Source organism: Balaenoptera borealis, assembly GCF_965194805.1.
Source record: "Balaenoptera borealis genome assembly, chromosome: 4".
NCBI classification, from domain to species: Eukaryota; Metazoa; Chordata; class Mammalia; order Artiodactyla; family Balaenopteridae; genus Balaenoptera; species Balaenoptera borealis.
Genome location: NC_138861.1, coordinates 147,394,349 through 147,414,804, shown reverse-complemented (window position 1 = coordinate 147,414,804; position 20,456 = coordinate 147,394,349). Strand labels below are relative to the sequence as shown.

Sequence of the window (20,456 nt, the reverse complement as noted above, 5' to 3'; positions counted from 1 at the left end):
CATACGGGAGCATTAGCGCCGAACAGGCGGCGCCCGGCGGCCCTGACTCACGGGCGGGCGGCGGAGGAGTAGGGGAGGGCCGTCCCATCCCATCCTGCCCCGAGACGCGGGCCCCGGGTTCCACGCTGACACCAGAGACAGCCCGAGGCTTCACCCAACAGGGTGCCTTACACAGCACGTGTTCCTCCTGGTGTAAGGGCTGAGGTTTGAACTAGGTGCTCCTGGGTAAGAAATTCATTTTATTTTCAATGTCAGGCATTACTTTTTATAAATTTATTTATTTACTTATTTTTGGCTGCGTTGGGTCTCCGTTGCTGCATGCGGGCTTTCTCTAGTTGCGGCGAGCGGGGGCTACTCTTCGTTGCAGCGTGCGGGCTTCTCATTGCGGTGGCTTCTCTTGTCACGGAGCACGGGCCCTAGGTGCGCGGGCTTCAGCAGTTGTGGTGCGCAGGCTTCAGAAGTTGTGGCACACGGGCTGTAGAGCGCAGGCTCAGTACTTGTGGAGCATGGGCTCAGTAGTTGTGGCTCGCAGGCTCTAGAGCGCAGGCTCAGTTGTGGCACGCGGGCTTCAGTAGTTGTGGCACGTGGGCTCAGTAGTTGTGGCTCACAGGCTCTAGAGTGCAGGCTCAGTTGTGGCACGCGGGCTTCAGTAGTTCTGGTGCGTGGGCTCAGTAGTTGTGGCTCGCAGGCTCTAGAGCGCGGGCTCAGTAGTTTTGACATGCAGGCTTCAGTAGTTGTGGCGCACGGGCTCAGTAGTTGCGGCACACGGACTCTAGAGCACAGGCTTAGTAGTTGTGGCGCACGGGCTTAGTTGCTCCGTGGCGTGTGGGATCTTCCCAGACCAGGGCTCGAACCCATGTCCTCTGCATTGGCAGGCCGATTCCTAACCACTGCGCCACCAGGCGAGTCCCAGAAATTCATTTTAGATGAACAAGCACAGCTGTAGGAGGTTGAGATCATCAGTAAGTGAAGCATAATGCTCCAGGCCTCGGATTGATGACCTGTGGAGACAAAGCCTGTCTCTGTGTCTCCCTGGGAGCCAAGAATAGCAGAACCTGGGCGGAATTGCTGAGTGTGTTTAGCAGGTGCAGGGGAGGGTGGCTTCTTAAAAGTAACATTTGTCAACATCAGCCAGATACAAAACCGGCCCCTTCCCTGTCTCCACGGACCTCAGCCTGGACGCTGGCCGTGCCGGGAGCAGGGAGGTGTCAGGCGGCTGCCTGCCACACTCAGGACCTTCCTCTAAGATAACAACTGAGAGCAGTTCCGCCTGGGGGGCCCCGAGGCGACGGCCAGCTGGCCCAGTGGGCACAGTCTGACGGGGCAGGCAGAGAGGGGGCAGTGCGTGCCCAGGCCCTGTGGCCCAGGGGACAAGCCGTCATCCTGCTGCTTGGCTGCACCGCCGCCGGCCAGCCAGCAGCCACGTGGGTGCGAGAGAAACGTCGACTTGCAGAATCCACCTTCCACGAGAATTTCCAAAGCAAAGGGCAAGCAGGATGTCTTCATCATTAAGTGCACATTATGGTCCTTTATAGTTGCATTTTCACAGTTGTTCTCTACTGACAAAGACTGGTTTACGTAAATTAAAGTTAAATCATCTTAAAATGTTTCCATGAAGTGACAGGAGAGAACTTCCTGGGTTTTCACAGTTGCATTGGCACACTCAAAGTCTTACTTATTACGTACGTTTGTGTTCTGTATGTATTTTTTGCAGCTCTATAAAAACCTCTGGAGCGCTGTGCTTCAGGAAAGCAAGGTGCTAGAGAGGGCATCGTGGTGGTCGGAATTCTCTGCCAACAAGCCCGTCATAGGAAGTTTGAAATCAAAGCTGTAGTCGCACTGGCCAACTATGATGAAGCTGTGAAGACATGGACCTCGAGTTCAAGTTCCGGAGCCCCCAGAGGTGGCTGCCGCTCTCCGAACCCACAGCTCTGCCCTTGCCCGGCTGCTCGTCCTGTCGAGCCCAAGGCGGGACTCGCTCATCCTGGCCTGCCCCCCACCCCGAGTCCCAGCAGGATGGGTAAAGCCTGAAGGGCAGGGCTGATTTGGGTCCATCCTGATTTGCTGGGTGAAAAGAAAACCTGTAAGATCATTTCTTCCTGATGGACTGAGCACTTTTTGATAATTAGAGCTTTGTACGTTCTATTTTCATATGCTAATTATGAAACTGGCCGCTGGTAATTCGCGTTAGGCAATATTCTGCCTTCATCTGAGATTTCTTACAAGGCTCTGCTTCAGTAAGCCCTATACGATGCCAGTCTGATTCTTTGTTCACTCTGGTTTGACTTTCTCATGTAATTAAATTATAACCTTACTAATTTGCACCATGGACCACCCGAATGACATAGTTGAAGATTTTGAAGGAAAAGAAAATCAGTTTTATTACTTTGTTGTGTGGAACTGGAAGCTTCCATCAAAGAAATGTTTCCAAAGGAAAAAAAAATGCATAATGATTTGAACGTCTGGTCATCCTTAAGTTCTGACCTCCCAGTTGTGTACTTTGTCACTCTGTTACGTGAATCGGTTTGTTCCTACAGGCAACGGAACACCCATTGCTGCCTGGCTCCGCTGGGGGGGGGGGGGGGGCGTTGGCTCCGCGGTCCTGAGCGCCCTGATGGGGTGGTGGGGGGAGACAGATGGAGGAGGTTGATGGGCGTCTCCACCAGTCACTCGAGTGTCCCAGGTCAGGACGATGGCTGGTGGGTGAGTTCTCACTCGACACCCCGTCTCCGTTCCCCCCGGCCTCTGGGGCAGGGGAGGGGCTGTCCTGTGGCCGTACGAAGTGGCTGAGATGGAGGATGGAGGCTGGCCAGGTGCGGCCCCCCCCACCTCCTGCGTGTGCCCGGGACTGGCTCTGCCCTCGGCCTCCAGCCCTCTTGCCTGGGCGGAGGGTCTTGTCTGAGGACCAGGGGCCAGTGGGGCCACAGGAGGAGCTTCACGTGGCTCCAGGCCGGCCCTTCTCTGCAAATACTGAGCTGCACAGAAGCCTGCCCTCCGGGGGAGCCCTGGTCACGTGGTCTTTGTCTGTGAGCGCCCTCAACACCTGGCTGTCGAGGGCCAGGGGCCCCACGGACGATCTGCTCTGTCCCAGGGCTGACCACGTGGCGTCCCATCCCCGGCTCCCTCCGTCCTTCCTTGGCGTGTCCCCCTTCCCTGACCAACCAACGGCCTCTGTGTGGACACGGATGTGGTGTTGGCAGCGGACTCCCTTCCCACCTGGTATCTGAGCCAGGGGGGGCCTGTCCCTTGCCCTGCTGAGCTGTCACTCGTCTGCCAGAAGGAATTACGTGACATGCTGCCTTTACCGCATGAGTAGCCCAATTCCCTGGACAGCACAGCACTGACTGGCTTGTAGTCAGTCTTCCCATTGGTCTGGAAGCTCTTTGAGGTCAGGGACCAGGACTGAATCACCTGTTTCCAGTTCCCAGCTCGAGGCCACACACACGGGAAGTGCTTGGCAAGTGCTGGAGGGAGGCGTGGATGCGTGGATGGGTGGTGGCATGGGTGGATTGATGGGTGGATGGATGGGCGGGTGGATGGATGGATGAATGAGTGAATGAGTTGCATGAAAAAACTCACGAATGAATGAGTGAAGAAATGAATGAATGAATGAGTAAAAGAATGATTTGGGTGGATTTAGATGCTGCTGAAGGAAGAAGGACCATTTTGGCCCCAATGCCCAGCGATGGCAGGTACAGCTGTGGTCCCAGTCACTCCATCAAGTGGGGCTGCTCGCCTTCTTGTGTGAGATTCGGGCCTTCCTGTCTCCATCCTGGGCTTGTGCTGTTGCTTTGAGCCCATGCTGACCCCTGCCCACCTTTCCAGCTCCAGTACTGGCAGCAGCTCCTGGTCAGCCCCATTCCAAGGCAGTAGCCAGGGGTCTCTACCCTGGGTGGGGCTGCCTCCCCTCTAGATCCCCGGGACCAGGGATGGTCTCCTAGCTCTGCCCCTCACAGGGCGCCACCAATGAGGTGCTCCGTGGAGGGAGAGGTGAGCAGAGGGGTGGACACGTCCTTCACACTGAAGACCAAAGGCATCCCGTCTACAGCAGGCAGGATGTGTGAACCGCCGTGGAAATAATGCTGGAGTACAGTATGACCAGACGGAGCCCACCAGCCAGCGAAAAGTCCATTTTTCATCTTGCAACATCATTGCAGTTGCAATTCTTTAAAAACCATCACAAGGAAAAAAAAGCCAAAGCCACTGCTCCCCTCCAGCCCTATTAAATGAACAAATGCTATTTCCAGAGCTACTCACTTGCCCGTCTCAGTAACCAAGCGTTTTTTTAACGAGTGTATTTCTACTCCTATGTAGAAAATCATGTATCAAATGACAGAACGCTGGATAAAGGCTTTGTGAACACGAACTCGACTTGGCCAGGGAAGCAGCAGTGGTCATGCTCAGGCTTGGTCATTCAGCGAGCGGATGCTGACCTTCCACGAGAACTTACAGGATGGGAAAAGCAGAAGGGAGGTCCAGGTGGGAAGAGCAAGCCCAGGGAAGGAGCATCCTCGGCATCTTCTGAATTAGGGGAGCTCAGCAGGGAGGACTTGGAGTCCGGGGGATTCCCTTGTGACCACAGTGCTACGGCACCTTGGATTTGATGTCCTTCTTCCCCACAGTAATGACCACACAAGATGTTATGGCTGAACTGTGTCCCCCCAAATCCATATGCCAAAGTCCTACCCCCAGCACCTCAGAATGTGACTGTACTTGAAGACGGGCCTTTAAAGAGGCGATTAAGGTAAAATGAGGTCATACACATGGGTCCTGATCCAGTAAGACTGGTGTCCTAATGAGAAGCAGGGATCAGCACACAGACACACACAGAGTGGTAACCACGTGAGGACCCAGGGAGAAGACGGCCGTCCACAAGCCAAGGAGAGAGGCCTCAGAAGAAATCAGCCCTGCCCACGCCTTGATCTTGGACTTCCAGCCTCCCGGGCTGTGAGGAAATCAGTTTCTGTGGTTCGGAAGCCCAAGCAAGGAAACGCACAGGACCCATTCCCGTATGATCTCTGCAAGCCCAGCCAGGGGCCAGAAGATTCCACCTGTTGCAGCGGGTGGCCTGGTGGCTGGTCCAGGGCTCCTCTGACAGCGGGCACTCTGCACCCAGAGTGGGCAGATTTCAACCTGTGTTTCCGCTGCCCAGAGGGAAAAGGCTAAGGGGACAGGGACTACGTGTGTGTTTCCAGGGAAATCGTGGGCATGTGGGCGCTGGCTGGCGTGGGACAGTGAAAGGGAAGCCAGGAGGAGACGTGTGCAGGGCTGGCCTGGGGACCGGTGTCCAGGTGGCACCTCACAGCCGGCGTTCCCCTGCCTGCCATTCTCTTCCACCAGCCCCGGGGGTGGTGGCCACAGCGAGGAAGTGGGCTCTCGGGTCAGGCAGCCCACAGTCGGGCTGGGATGCAGACTCAGGTTCCCCGGCTCCAGAGCGCACTGGCCTGCCACTGGGGAGAAACTGCAGGCCGTGTACATCTGATTCCAGAGGTAGGAATCGTCCCCATTTTCCAGGTGAGGACACTGCTGCTCGAGAGCTCAAGTGACCAGCCTGCAGTCCCAAGTGCTTCCACCGTCCCTCGGGGAGGGGCTCCCGGGCTGGGGGCTGCAGCCCCTCCAAGGCTAACTTTGTGAGTCCAGAGGGGGCAGCAGAACCGTCATGTGCTAAGAAGAGTGTGGAAGAGGAAACCGGCTGCCTTGCGTTCTGTCCAGGTGGTCTGCGGTGAAATCGTCCTTCCAGAAGGTTCCTTCGTCCATAGCAGGGGCCTCAGGACCAGTGTGCTAGTTCTGTCTGGAGCGCTGGGTGGGCGGGTGTTCAGAGTCACGCTAGTGACCGTGTTAGGAGTGGAAAGCAGAGGGGTTTGGGATGATTGATCCTCCCCAGGATGGCGAGGAACCACAGGTATCCGGCCGGTCCCCAGGGCGTGCTCGCAGCCTGAGGTCGGGAGAGCCGCACGTGAGGAGCCCAGGTCTGGGGCCAGGCAAACATCCTCCCGGAGAGCGTGGGCATTTCCAGGAAGAAGCTCTGCACCCAGGGATGCCCTCGGGGAGGCGGGAGGCCTGGGGGCCTGGTGGCGCCTCTGCAGGACCCTCACCTCTCCGTCTGCAGCCACGATGACGGTGACAGCTCTGCTGACGGTGCCTGCCCCACCCCTGCCTGGCTGGCCCACAGGCGCCAGAGGCAGCAGAGACAACACCGCTCAGAAAGCGGTGACACCGCTCAGAAAGCGGTGACACCGGCCCAGCCAGGGGGACACAAGAGCCCTTTGTGGGGACGGGAGGGAAGAAGGTGCGGGCATCCTGCCCAGCTGCTGGCCTCAGACGGTGTCTGGTCTGTGTTTGCACGACGTCTTCCTACAGCCAGGCTGGAGAAGCACCCCCGCAGTCCGGTCACCAGAGAGAGGTTTCCTTTCCTTGCTCTGCTCCAGGACCACAGTGGTTTCAACAAATCTCAGCCTTAGACCAGGTCCCACGCTTCCCTGAAGCAACCTTGAAAACTCCAGGGTGATGGGCTCCGAGAGGCATGAGCGGGACTGGGGCAGCCAACAGCCATAGGCACCTCACCTGCCAGCCCCCACCTCCACCTCCACCCAGGCCCTCCCCATCATCCACCCAGCCCCGCCCCCACCTTCATCCAGCCCCTCCCCAACATCCACCCAGCCCCGCCCCTTGCACCACCAAGCATTTATTTAACAAACACCCACTAAGCGTCTGCTGTGTGCTGGTCTCTGAGCAGGTGAGGAAGTGGAGGTGCTCCGTGGTCACCGTGCTTGGAACTGCCCAGCAGGGGGCTGGCCGCTGTAGTGCTCTTTGCTGCGGCTCCGCATCTCCGCTGACTGGCTCTTGGGTGCTGTGGAGACAAAGTCTGGGGCGCAGAGTGTGCGCCCAAGCAGTGGGCATGGAGGAGATGCAGCACATCTGCCACCGGCCCGGTCGCCTGGCACTTCCAAATCTAGCAGAGCCACACACAGCCCTTGACCCGGGGCGGCCAGGGGAGGCTGCTCCTCCGTGCCCGGCTCCCCTCGGCTGTGCCGCGCACTCCTGCACTGCGGCATCCGCTCTCCAGCCCCGGCGGTCTCTGCACGGCCTGACCCGGGGCCCGCGGCCTGTCCAGGGCGGCTGAGCCATCCCAGATGCGGGACCCTGTCCGTCCCTTATCACCGAGCCCTGGGCACTGTGCGGAGTCGCCCCGTGAGGTCACGGCTGTCCAGCTAATCGGCCCGACCGTGGGTCAGGTCCAACCCTGGGAGCTGGGCAGGGGCGCCTGCAGGGGGGAGCTTCTAAGACAGCCCAGGCCCCCAGGGCGAGCGTCTTGGGAAGAGAGGCCCCCTGGTAAACTCTGACAACTCCTTTGGCGAATTCCCAGCCTCCTGCCAGGCAGTACATTAACCACTCAGGTGCCACCGAGCTCCGGTCCAGAGCTGAGCTGCAGCAGTCGGTCTGCCACCTGGCACGCCGAGGCTGTGCCAGACCCCCGAGCTAAGTGACCGCTTGAACCCCCCACTCCCCCAGATTTCAGTAGGTATGCTCAGCGAGGTCACGAGACTCACCCCGGGTCACGTGACGAGGCCTGCTGCCTCGGGTCCCCTAGTCAGCGAGGTCACGAGACTCACCCCGGGTCACGTGACGAGGCCTGCTGCCTCGGGTCCCCTGCTCAGCAAGGTCACGAGACTCACCCCGGGTCACGTGACGAGGCCTGCTGCCTCGGGTCCCCTGCTCAGCAAGGTCACGAGACTCACCCCGGGTCACGTGACGAGGCCTGCTGCCTCGGGTCCCCTAGTCAGCAGCCTGGGCAGACCTGCCGGGTGCTCAGCCCAGAGCCAGCGTCAGGACGGGGTGGGCAGGGCCGGGCAGCCTGGGTCTCCCTCCCGCCTAGCGCCAGAAGGATGGAGGACGGTGGTGAGTGGGCAGGCGTGCCTCCACCCCGGGAGCCTGCAGAGGCAGACAGGGGGCCCCACGCAGCAGGACGGGGACCTGCAGGGAGCGCCACTGCCCTGCAAGGCTGGCACCATGGGGCCTCTTAAAGCAATTTTTAAAAATTTAACTAAGCCACGATGACCGTGCGTCCACTCACGCCAGATGTCTGGGCGAACCCGCCCTGCCTCCCTTCTCACTGCAGCCGCTCATGGTTCTTGCCCAGTGTCCCTCTGTCCCAGCCTCACGCCTCCACTCCCCACGGCACCTCTGTTCAGACCTCGCCCCGCCCCCACCACCTAGCCCAACTCCTTTCTCCCCCGGGCTCCCCCTGCCCTCAAACCAACGCCCCTTCCAGCCCCTCCGCAGACTGTTTGCACGAGCTGCTCCCCCTGCCTGGAACACCCTTCCCGCTGCCTCTGGACAGCTCCCGCTTACCCTGGACCCTCGCGAAAGCCACCCTCAGGGACCCTCCTCTGTGCTCCCAGCGCTCCGCCGTGCCGGGCACAAGCTAGGGGCTCTGTCAACAGCAGCGGAGTTTCAGAAGCTCTGGCTGTGAAGGAAGCCGATGGAATTTCACGACTTGCTACCTTTGTGCAAACTTCCCACCGCGGCAGAGCCCATGAATACAGTCGAGCTGAAACCACGGCATCGTAACAGAAATCTTAGCCTAAATGGATCAACAGTAAGCCTTGGGCACGAAGGGTCACACAGACACGCGGGGCCGCAGCTCCCTTCCTGATTCTCGTGTGCCTTTCACCAGACTCGGGGCTGGTTCACAGAACCACGTGTGCGTGATTTACAGCTGTCGTCTCCTCTCTGTGGCTGGGCCTGACAGGCCTACTTTCCCAGCCTCCCTTGCAGCTGGGGATGGCCGTGTGTTCCGGGCTGAATTCTGTCCCGAAATCCATATGTTGAAGCCCCAGCCCCAATATCTCAGAGTGACTGCATTTGGAGTTAGGGCCTTTAAAGAGGCAATTAAGGGAAAATGAAGTCCTGAGAGTGGGCCTGAGTCCAGTATGACTGGTGTCCTTGTAAGAAGAGATCAGGACACAGACAGGGACAGAGGGATGAGCCTGTGCGGACACAGGGAGAAGGTAGCCGTCTGCAAGCCAGGGAGAGAGGCCTCAGAAGGAACAACCCTGCCCACACCTTGATCTCGGACTTCCAGCCTCCAGGACTGTGAGGAAATAAACTTCAGTCTGGTTCTGTGTTACGGGGGCCCCGGGAAACCAGCACACCGTGCCTGGTGGGTCTGGGCAGTGAGGTGTAATCAGAAGTTTGGGGGTGGGGTTTCTGGGGGACGTTTTAAGAGAGGGATAGACTCTGGGAAGCCCCTCTGCCTAGCCCACCTGCCTGCCTGTCAGCGTCGGGGAAGCACGTGGTTCCGGGTCGAGGAGAGCGGGTCCGCGGGAGTGCTCATCTCCCCCCCCCTCCCCAGGGCGTCTCCTAGTCCCTCCCCCACCCCATCCCTGCCTCCGGGTCGGGCCCCCTGGAGGCCCCCACAGCTCCTGGCCCAGCAGAGGGTCGGGGGCGAGAGGGGGGCCCTGGTGCTGGAGCAGCACCCCTGGCCTGGGCGGACCTCACCTCCCCTCCGCACCCCAGCTTCCCCGTCTACCAAAGGAGCGAGTGTGAACTCAAAGCTCTACCCTGAGCCTTCCAGCTGACATCATCTCTCTCTGTTAAGGGTACTTACTTACTTACTTACGTACTTACTTACGTACTTACTTACTTTACTTACTTACTTACTTATTTATTTATTTATTTATGGCTGTGTTGGGTCTTCGTTTCTGTGCGAGGGCTCTCTCTAGTTGTGGCAAGCGGGGGCCACTCTTCATCGCGGTGCGCAGGCCTCTCACTGTCGCAGCCTCTCTTGTTGCGGAGCACAGGCTCCAGACGCGCAGGCTCAGCAGTTGTGGCTCACAGGCCCAGTTGCTCCGTGGCATGTGGGATCCTCCCAGACCAGGGCTCGAACCCGCGTCCCCTGCATTAGCAGGCAGATTCTCAACCACTGCGCCACCGGGGAAGCCCAAGGGTTCTTTTTAAAATCAGAAAAACAATATAAACACATCATATAAAATTCTCAGCTCAAGGAAGAGAATCACCCACAGCCTGAGCCACACGCCTCCAAACAGCAAATCCTTCATCGTGGGGAGCTCTACCCTGCACCTTCACCTGCAGTGGGTTTTCTGGACGTCATTACACTCCTGGGCTCACGTGGTTTTTCTTGTTTCCTCTGTTAATATTCGATTCTAAGTATTCTCCATGGCACCGTACAGCGCTCACACCCATCTTTTCAAGTGGCTGCATGATATTCCATCAAGCGAGCAGAGCCACGGCTGCTGTAGCCATTTCCCTGTGGTTGGATGTGAAGGCTGTTTTCTGATTCCCACTATGACAAATGGCCCAGCGAGGGGTGGACAAGGTCATGTGCGTGTCCTCCCCTGTGTATTTGGGATTATACGGTGCCCTCCCAGAGTGGGACTTCTGGGTCGAGGTCCATGCACATTTTTGATGTTTACCGGCTCATATAAGTTTGCTTTTCACACTTGTTAAACCCCAATTTGTCAAGTCAACAGTGAGGCTTGGGGATGCGGCTGTCAGCTTACCCCCCAGTGCAGGCACTGCTACTGCAGGACATTTAAATTTAGTAGGTGGGCCAGGACTAGAGGGAGGCAGGGTGGACGTGGAGAGCGCTGGGCAGGCCGGGAGCCCCGGGGTCCCATCTCACCCACCCCAATGGCTATGGTCAGCTTACACCTCTGCTCCCCAGGTCCCGCCCCAGGGAAGGGCACAGCTGTGGGAGCCCCAGCCAGACACCCTGGAGTCACCGCTGGCCCCTAGCAACCTGGTCCTGACAAGGCCCCGGGGTGCCCCCTCCCTCAGAAGCCCCTCCTCTCCGTGCCCACCCGTGAAGCTCTCTGAGCCAGCGCCCATCACCTGGGCCTGATGGAGAGGCCTCCCCGTGCTCCCCGCCCCTGGGGGCCAGGGGGGAGCTCCTTGGACGGCATTCAGGGCCCTTCATGGCAGCCTCCACGCCCCCCACCCCCCACCTGCTCCCCTTCTTGCCCCTGCAGCCTAGCACCAGTCACCTCAGGCCACTCACCAAGCCCTTGGCCAGCCTCGGCTTGGACCCTCTCTGAGACCTTCCCCTGCCTCTGCCCCCACGGCCACCATAGCCCCTCCCTCTCCGCTTCACCTCAGAGGCACATGGGGACCCTCTTTCCCGCACTGGTCGTGGGACGGCAGAGGTGGAGGGTGAGGGAGGTGGGGACTCCATCCCCAGCCTCTCCGGCGGCAGTGACGTCAGAGCCCAGCCTGCAATCCCAGGCTCGGACTTCCGGGCCCGTGCCTCTTCTCGTCCCTTTTCTAGGCTGGATCCAGATACCCGGAGGGGAGAGAACTTGTGTGTTGACATCAGGGGTCCCGACCCCTGCTCCCGGGATCAGGCAAGCGACACAAACTGCTGGTGCCTCAGTTTCCACACCTGTAGAATGGGGCGGCCCGCCTACATGGCAGGGCTCCTGTGAGGGTTTGAGGAGATAGTGGGCCGGGCTCCCATGAGACGTCTAGCAGGTGGTGACCACCTGCTGCTGTGCAGGGTCACGGCGGGGAGGATGGTGCCGTCTGGGGCTCTGGGGGCATGGAGGGCAGCCCCAGGCCCGGCAGGTGCTCAGGGTGGAGCCCCGGCTAGGGCGGCCGCGCACGGGCCCTGGGCTCAGCCCGGCCTGGCGAGCTGGGCTCCGGAGAGCACGCTGAGCAGCTGGTCTGGGCTCCGCCCAGAGGGAGGCCCTCGTCTGAGAAAGCTGAAGGGAGATCGATGTCGTGCAGGCCTGAGCCCGAGGCCTGAGGGGGCAGGGCTGGCATCCTGCTGGACGGGGGAGCCCAGTGCCCAGGCCTGTGGGAGGGGGTGGCTCTGGGGCCTGGCCCTGAGTGTATAAGCCAGGCCCGCGGCATCGGAAGTTTCTCCAAAACGGCCATTCTCTCCTGGCCTTGCAGCTGTTTTTCCTTAAAAAGAAAAACACAAACCCAAACCAGAACAACCAAGTGGGGTTTCAGCGGCACGTTTGCCAGGCCGCTGGCGGACACGTGAGCAAAGCCAACAGCTGTGCTGGAGAAAGTCCACCTGACAGGGCCCTGCACCCACCCCTAGAGCTGCAACTGCGGTATGGCGGGCCCAGCGCTGTCCTCCCACAATCCCGCCAGGTCCCTGGGAGGACAGAGAGGCAGCTGGGGCCTCCTGCTCAGAGCTTTTGCACAGGCTGTTCCCTCTGCCTCCAACACCATTCCCTTCGTTGTCCTCCCAGCAGCTCCTCTTCCCAGACCGACCCTCACTCTGCCTCCCCGTCTCTGTGCCCCAGGTGGCCTGCCTGCGTTCCAGAGACGGCTCTCTTGCGGAAGCCGTGCTTTCTCGCGGAAACATACTCTCGCGGAAGGCGTGCTCTCGCGCGGAAGACGAGCTCTCTCGCGGAAGACGTGCTCTCGCGCGGAAGGCGTGCTCTCTCGTGGAAACGTGCTCTCGCGCGGAAACGTGCTCTCGCGCGGAAACGTGCTCTCGCGCGGAAACGTGCTCTCGCGCGGAAGTCGGCTTTGTGGTTCCCCTCCAGGTTCCTCTAGCCTCGCATATAAATGACAGAGTCCTTTTAATACTTGCGGGACGGAGTCCTACCGCATTGGGTGCCTGCTGACTCCTGAGGCACAAAGCTGAGTGGCCAGGGCCGGGCCTCTGCAGATGCTCCTTCAGAGCTGCGTCCTGATTAGCAGGGAGGTGAGGCGTCCTTCTTGAGCCTCTGCTGATGTAAGTCACTGAGCGTGCACAGCCAAGCCCACTCGACTGAGTCACACCTCCTCCAGGGAGCCCTCCTGGGCCCCTGGGTCAGCACCCCTACTCTCTCCATCAGAACTGCAGCCCCCCAGCTGGCCTCCCTGCCTGCGCATGCGCCCTCTCTGATGCTGTTGTAGGATGGGGGCACAAAGGGAGAAAGCAGAGAGCACTGCTCCCATGGCGCTGACATCCCCATGGGGAGAATTAGATTAAAGCGTAAACAGTAAACAGAGCACGCCATGTCCTCTGGGGAAAGTAAAGACGGGGCAGGGCTAGGCCGCGGGCAGCAAGGGCGGAAGCAGGGAGATAGGCAGACAGCCACCAGCTGATGGTGGCTCCGAGCGAGGTGGTGGGAAAGTTCTAGGTCTGCGGGTGGTGAGGCCTTTGGGACTTGCTGGTCAGATGCTTGAGATGGTGGTAGACAGAGGGGTGACAGCCGGTCAGATGACAGTCTCCAGGAGGTAGACCCTGAAGGGGATAGATTGACTTTGAAGGTGGCCAGGAGGCAGATTCGGATGGGCCTGAACCCAGCCGTTTGTTACCTTGTGACTTGGGACAGGTGACAAGTCCTGAGTCTGCTTCCTGACAGTTCAGGAGACACACGTGCCGCTGGACAGGTCTGGGCGCATCCCCTGCGCGGGAAGCCTTTCACCTACACGTCCGTGCTTGGTGCCGTTCCTCTGAAGGCTGGTCATCTGCCCCATCCCTGGGCACCGTTTCCTGGAGCTCCCAGGGGTCACTCTGGTCCCCCAGCTCCACCACCGCGGCCCAGCTTGCTCCTGCATGACCTCCCTGCCCCTGCCCAGTCCGGAGCTTGTGTCCTTGGACCTCGGGACCCTTCACCTGGGCATCTCCCGGTCCACCGGTCCACACCTGCCCCACCTGGGAAGGAAGAGAGGCTGGGAGGGGTGCCCAAAGAGGGGGTGCCCGTAATGGAGTGTGGTTCTGTGCCCACAGTGGCCTGGGATCCTTCCCGTGAGCTGCGCCCTGGGCTGCAGCCGTCAGCAGTCCAAACCCAAGCCCAGCGTTCACTCCTGGCAACGTCCTTCATTCAGCTCTTTCTACAAGACAAAGGAAGCTCTTTGGAAACATCTCACTTAGGGGTCGGGCATCGTTTCTGACTTTGAGGACCTGGTATCTCACCCCCCAGGTGGGCACTGGGTCCAGCAGGCCCGCCTTCCCTCATCTCTCCCCACCTGCCTGGGAGCCTGTTCCCACCCCACTGGGACCAGCCAGCTCCCGGGGGTGCATCCCATCCCCGAGGGGCCCCTGGTCTCCTTTCTCTCCACTGGACCCTCACCCCTGCTCCTTCTGTCCCAGGTGATCTCAGCCTGGGGGTCTCCTCCTCCCAGAAGCCTCCCCTGATCCCACCTCCCTTCTGGCTGTTACGTACCACCCCCTCACCCCCCGCTCCTTCTTGCCCCTGAGCTGAACTTGGCCTAGCGCTTTTTTTTTTTAATACCTGTTTAAGAAACAAGTGTAGAGTGCTTGTCAAGCCAGGCTCCCTTGGAAGCACCCTACAGGTAGTAAAGTATTTCATCTCCAGTTACTCTCCATTCACAGAGGAGGAAACCTGAAGCACAGAGAGGGCAGGTCGCTTGCCTAGTGTCACACAGCCCGCCGGGAGCAGAGTCAGGATGCAGATAGGCACCTGGTGCGTGCATCTGGCCGCCTGGGTCCTTGCCCGCCCACCGCCTGTCTGCCCCGTGCCTGTGTCTGGCCCCTCGGAGGCTCTGGCCGGGCCTGCCTGGCCCACAGCGGAGTGGGGTTCATAACCGTGTGTGAAATGAAGGTGCCCTTAGATCCGATCCTCCCCACCTTCCAGCTGAGGAAATGGCCCCAGACAGTTGGTGTCCCTTGTATGTCACCAGAGGCCATGTCCAGACCAGCCGGCAGCCCTTCTGAGCCCAGCTGGCCCGGCCCTGGGGTCAAGGCCAGTGCGTTTACTCATGGCTGGGTGAGGGGGGTCAGTCACCCAGCTTCACTGAACCTCACTTTTCTCACCCTCAGGTGACAGCCCAACCTTGCATGATTGGGGTGAGCATTAAGTCCTATAAACCAGGTAGCCCTGGACTTTAACCTCCCAGGTATCTGCTTGAACGTGGGTCCCGAGTGGGTAGATCTGGGGGTGCCACTGGCGAGCCCCCTGTCCAACAAGCTCTCAAGTGACACCCAGCTGCCCAACTGCGGTCACACTCTGAGCAGCAAGGACACGGGCCCAGCACATCGAGGCCCCCGAGCTGGCCCCTCACCCCCCGTGTCACTGCCCGGCACACCGCTGGGGGCAGGTTTAGGGGCCGGCAGACTGAACCCTTTGTGTGGCCATGGGGCTCACAGAGACTAAGCGGAGTATTCACAGCTGTTGTCAGAACTGCAGAATTTGTCAGCAACGTGGAGGAAACTATCCTGAAGCCCAAAGGACAGATGGGGCCTAGGAGTGTGATTCTGCACACATACACACACGCACGCACGCCCACACATTTTGAGGGTTGTTTGTTCCCACGCTGGGGGCAGAGGAGCCAGATGTTGTATTTTTCTCAGAACACAAAGGAATCTCGGCCCTCACTCCCGCGTCCTTCAAATGGCAAAAATCCAGTGTTGGTTTTGCATCTGGAAACGGGAGGACAGAGTCCCCGGAATGGCCTGAGGGCGGCCAAGTCAGCTCAGTACGGGGCACCAGCGTCGCCCAAGCCTGTGTCCCCGCCCCTAAGGGTCTCCAGATAGGATCTAAGGGGAGGCAAGACCAGGGGGGGAAGACCTGGGTCCCACCCCTCACGGCCTGTCCGCTGTGACTTCCCTGAGCATCTCAGGGCCCTGCTGCCAAGGGTCTTCCTCCGGACCTGCAACGGGAGGTGGACATGCCCCACGGAGCGGGTACCCGCCACACTGCCTGGTGGTCTCTGAGATCCCCGTCTCCACCAGGGAGCCCAGGGCCCTTGGCTCTCACTCGTCCTCCCTCCCCCGTGCCTCTCAGGCAAGTCAGGGTCTCCATCCGCCTCCCTGGGCCTACTTCCCTTGAGCTGCAGTCTGAGCTCTCGCTTATCCACAGCTCACAGGAAAACGTTTTTTTAAAGTCTTTTAAAATCACAGTTGTATGTGCATATAATCTAAGGAGTTAAGTCATTCCCAGGGCTTCTTATAAAAAAACAGCAATCCCCTACCCCCCACCCCACCCACCCCAGTTATTCTTCCCCAGAGGCAGCCACTTCCTCTTTTCTAAAAAAGTAATTCTTTTGGTATTTCTGTCTGTATTCCTAAATAACATTCTTGTATTGCTCCTTCTTGTTTTTTCAGCTGAATCAGGATCTACTGACTTCCCTTATGGAGAAGGGGCATAAATTTCCCCTCATCCACTGCCCCTACCCCTACCACCTCCTTCCCAGCACCAGCCCAGCGATGCAGAGAGCGTGGTTTCAGTTACATTCACACGATCATGTAAATGGAGCCTACGGCAGAGCCAGGTAATATACTATCATTACTTTTCCTGCCTTACCTTTTTCCCCTACGGTTATCAATCGCTATGTTGTTTTATCTGTTTTTTTTTTTTTCTTCATGTGCTTATTGTTAATCCAGCTTCAGACCCTCTGCCTCTTGTCTAAATCTCCAGACCTCAGACACATGGGGTGTTCTGCATCTTCCTTGGTCTGGATTTACTCCCTTGTCTTGGGAGCTTGTAGTCTGCTGGCTTTCCAACAAGAGTGCAGGGGAGAGTTCAACCGTCTGGAAAGGTCCATGCCATCCTACACTTGATTGATAGTTTGGCTGGCTGTCCCAGGGCGTCCGTGCTGCTACAGCAGAATACCGTTGACTGGGCGGCGTAGAAACAACAGGCACTTACCTCTCACAGTTTTGCAGCCTGGAAGTCCAAGATCAAAGCGCCAGCAGACTCAGTGTCCGGTGAGACCAGCTTCCCAGTTCGTAGATGCCATCATTTTGCTGTGACCTCATGTGGAGGAAGGCGTGTGTGAGCTCTCTGGGGTCTCTTTTATAAGACCACTAATCCCACTCATGAGGGCTCCACCCTCGTGGCCCAATCACCTCACAGAGACCCCACCTCCCGACACCATCTCATTGGGGGTTAGGATTTCAACCTGTGAATTTGGGGGTGGGGGACACAAACATTCAGTCTATCGTAGTGGGTATAAAATTCTAATTTGGAAATCACTTCCCTATAGAAAAGGGTGGTCAGAGGCCAATTTTGCAGGAATTTCTCTATCATCTTCTAGTTGCTGGTATAACCATTGTCAAGTCCAAAGCCATCCTGATCCCTAATACTTCACGTGTGACCTTTTGCTCTTCTATTACTTATTCAAAAATTAAAGTAATTTAAAAAAATAATTGTGAGTGCTCTCATTTGGCCCTCACGCCTGCACGTGTGACCTTTTGCTCTTCTATTACTTATTCAAAAATTAAAGTAATTAAAAAAAATAATTGTGAATGCTCTCATTTGGCCCTCACGCCTGCATCTTTCAAACAGGCAAAAGCAAGTCTTGGTTTTACGTATGTCCGGGGGAGCTGACTTCACGCCCCAGATTAATCTCAGGAGTAAATCTTGGCTTTATGTTCCATCTAGTGTGGAGCCAGCGGGCACGGTGATGTGAGGGTGGGGGGGTGAACCTTGTTGTCACGAATCTTACCCCTGTGGGTCTGTGCGCTGTAGAACTGGCCGCGGACGCTGCGTGGAGTGCCCGGTACGCAGTGGCCCTTGGCAGGGGGAGCGCCCAGCACCATCATCCCCTGCGCCAGGGCACCTGCCTCCTCCGCCCGTGCACCCGCGGGAGCGCCCACCTGGCCCAGCCGCCTCTACATCAGCCGCCTCCCGGGTCCCCACGGCCCTTCAGGTAGCTGACGGTGTGCATCTCTCCCAACTCGGGGTGCAGTGGGGAGCACGTGAGGCCCCCGATGCTGCACGCGACCCTCCGAGGGAGGCAGACTGTGTCCCCTCCTCCTGTCTGCCTTGGGTTTGAGTGGGATCGTGCTGGGTTGGGTTAGAGCATGGGTTAGAAGGTTAAAATCACAGGGCCACCCTCACAGCCGTGTAAACCAAGGTTAGGGGCTTGACCCGTTGGGCCTCAGTTTCCACACCTGTAAAGTGGGGAGAGGAGAGCTGTTTTGAAAATTAAAGCAATAACGAGGTATGGTTTGATAAGCACTTAGTGGCACAAGGTGGGTCCTCACACTCACCGTCGGACTGTCTGCCAAGGAGCCAGGGGTCCTTGGTGGGCCTAACATTTGTGATACATGCCCTTGAGGCTCCACTTAGAGAGGGTCCAGGCTTGTCCCCAGGGAGCTGGAGCCTGATGCGGACCACAGCCCCCTTGTCCCCGACCTGGAGCTGCGGCATTCTGGGAGGCCGGGGAACTCCCGCCAAGAAAGGCTGGGCCACCCTCCCCCTCTGGTTTTCATCAGGACTTGTCACCTCCCTTACCCCTCCCTGTTGGGCAGCGCCATGGCTCACAGTCCCCTTGGGACCGTCACAGCCCGAGTGCCGTCAGCTCACCAGGGTCAAGCCAGGGGACCTGCACCTTCCAGAAAGGAGGTGGAGACGGGCCTGACGTGGACTCGGGGTCCGTGAGCAGGCCTGGGCTGGACCACTGGCGCTGAACCGGGGGGCCTGTGGGCCTTCCAGGCGTGGGTGAGGATCGCGTCGGAAGCCTCTCTTGCAGGCAGGTGAGCGTGGCTACAGAGGATGGACCCGAGGCAGAGATGGGCAGAGGCTGGAACCCTGGAATAAGGAACCGGCCCTTACCCTGGGGACCCCAGGGGCCGCCGGACAGTGTGCATTTCCTGGACGTGGGGTTGAGGGAGTGGGCGGTGTCCAGAATGATTTCTGTGACGGGATGGGGCAGGTGGGGCTGATGGGGGGAGGGATCCAGGAGGTCACTGGGTACCTGGCCAGGTGCTGGGGAGAGGACTCCCTCTGTGTCCCCAAGGCCTGCCTGGGATGCTCTGATCTTTGTCTCCTGGATCACGCCTCTCGGGTCTCCATCCTCGGGATTTTCCCTTCCCTGGTGGTCCACGGGTCCAAGTCAGCGGGGTCCTCGAGTATTGGTGCCTTTGTGGGAGTTTTGAGCAGGATTTCTGCCCCCTCCTGCCCCCTCCATGAACACAGTTTGCCAGGAGGGTGGTTTTCCTCTGTGTCAGCTTCGCCCCGCATTTAGGGTGGGCTGCTGGGTGGGCACAGCACCCAGTCTCCTCTGGGCTAGGTCAGGGCCGACTTCTCCAGAAGACACAGCACCCACATACCTGAGGGCCTGACAGGCTCCTAGGGGCCCCTGGAAATGTTCGATTTTAATTCTTTTTTAAAATAGAATAAAAAGTGAAAATAAGAATAAATACGTAATAACGAATCTGGCCTGGATCACATTCACACTTGTACCAACACAGTTGTAAGATATAATTTTAATATTTTTTAATGAAGGAAGGAATCCACGAAAGCAAAAGTGCTGAGCACCACGGAGGTCATCATACAGCCCTGGGCAAAGTAGGCATGTGGGCTAAGTGGGGTGCACGTGCGGTGCCTCCTCGTGCTTCCTCAGGACACAGGTCTTCAAATGATGACTTTCAGATTCAGAAGACGTTTACTGGGTTCATTTGGACCCTCTTGGTCACAAGGTGCAGAAACACAACTCAAACCAGCTTCAGGCAAAGGGTGACTGATTGACTCAGTGACTGATAAGTCTAAGTGCACGTCAGGATTCAGGCACTGCTGGATCCAGGGCTCAAACAGTGTTGTCAGGGCCCAGGCCCCACCGTGCCTCTCAGACGGGCCCTCTTTTCTCTCAGCAGTCCCACAGTGCCAGCTCGGCTGCCCCAGTGGTGAAGACCACCCCTCCACAGCCCTGGGAGCCCCTGGTTAGCAGTGAGTAGTAGTTTCTGTCTCGTGGGACAGGCACTGGGCCTGGTGCATAAATGGTGCTCAAGCAGTGCTTCAGGGGCTGCAATATGTTGATCTTACCTGTGGGCGGGTCAACCTGCTCCCTTCCTTCTATTTCCTCCTGCCAACCACAGGCAAGGGGTCGTCTGAGGGCAGCCTCCTTGGTTCTGGCGGCTTCTGGGCGGGAGGTAGCTGTGCGCGTCCTGAGCGGTGAGGACAGGTCCCGACACCAGGCTGAAGTGGACGTGGTGTTCTCATTCCCTTCCTCTGGGCGGCGGAGGCTCAGGCGTTGCGTGTGGGATGCGGTGCCAGCTGGTGAGCTGAGAGGAGGGCCGCCCACGTCTTCCTGGGGCTTGGACCGCACGGGGTGTGTGTGTGTGTGAGCGTGAGTTCAGTGGGTGGGAACTTGTGAGTCCGCCCAGCGTGCATGTGAGATCAGTAGGGGTGTGTCACTTCCTGGCTGGTGACCTCCTGGCTGCCCACCCCTGCAGCCCCCAGACTTGCCCGCCTCCCCCTCTCCCAGGGCTGCAGGGGGACCCAGGCCACCTGGCACACGCCTGGTCACCCCTCACTCCCGCTTAACGTGCCTTAGTGGCTCCTGCTTTACAACAGGAGGGGTTGGGAATTCCCTGGCGTCCAGTGGTTAGGACTCAGCGCTTCCACTGCTGGGGCACGGGTTCAATCCCTGGTCGGGGAACTAAGATCCTACGAGCTGCGCGGCCTGGCCAAAAAACCCGAAAACCAAAAACAACAACAAAACAAAACAAACAAAAAAAAAACCCAGGAGGGGTTGATACCTCTGTCATCTGCTCCCCCGGGTGCCCTGGGGAGACCGAGGCC

At 58.6% G+C, this 20,456-nt stretch overlaps 1 protein-coding gene and 2 long non-coding RNA genes across 6 annotated transcripts in view; 2 read left to right on the top strand and 1 right to left on the bottom strand.

Moving 5' to 3' along the window:
- ACOX3 (acyl-CoA oxidase 3, pristanoyl) overlaps nt 1–2,459 on the top strand; it is a 47,604-nt gene extending 45,145 nt beyond the window's left edge. For all 4 annotated transcript variants that reach the window (XM_082389950.1, XM_082389949.1, XM_082389948.1 and 1 more), the window contains one exon: nt 1,715–2,459. In XM_082389950.1, coding sequence (XP_082246076.1) covers nt 1,715–1,834 — 120 coding nt within the window. In that variant the 3' untranslated portion in view covers nt 1,835–2,459. The remainder of the gene's footprint in view (nt 1–1,714) is intronic.
- A 7,206-nt stretch (nt 2,460–9,665) lies between these two features.
- LOC309627772 lies at nt 9,666–11,266 on the bottom strand. The gene is made up of 2 exons (XR_014243950.1): nt 11,114–11,266; nt 9,666–9,952 (listed from the first exon to the last, which is right to left on the bottom strand). It is a non-coding gene; the product is annotated as an uncharacterized lncRNA (long non-coding RNA).
- A 2,985-nt stretch (nt 11,267–14,251) lies between these two features.
- On the top strand, nt 14,252–17,105 carry LOC309627771. The gene is made up of 3 exons (XR_014243949.1): nt 14,252–14,801; nt 16,034–16,200; nt 16,313–17,105. It is a non-coding gene; the product is annotated as an uncharacterized lncRNA (long non-coding RNA).
- The last annotated feature ends 3,351 nt before the right edge of the window (nt 17,106–20,456 follow it).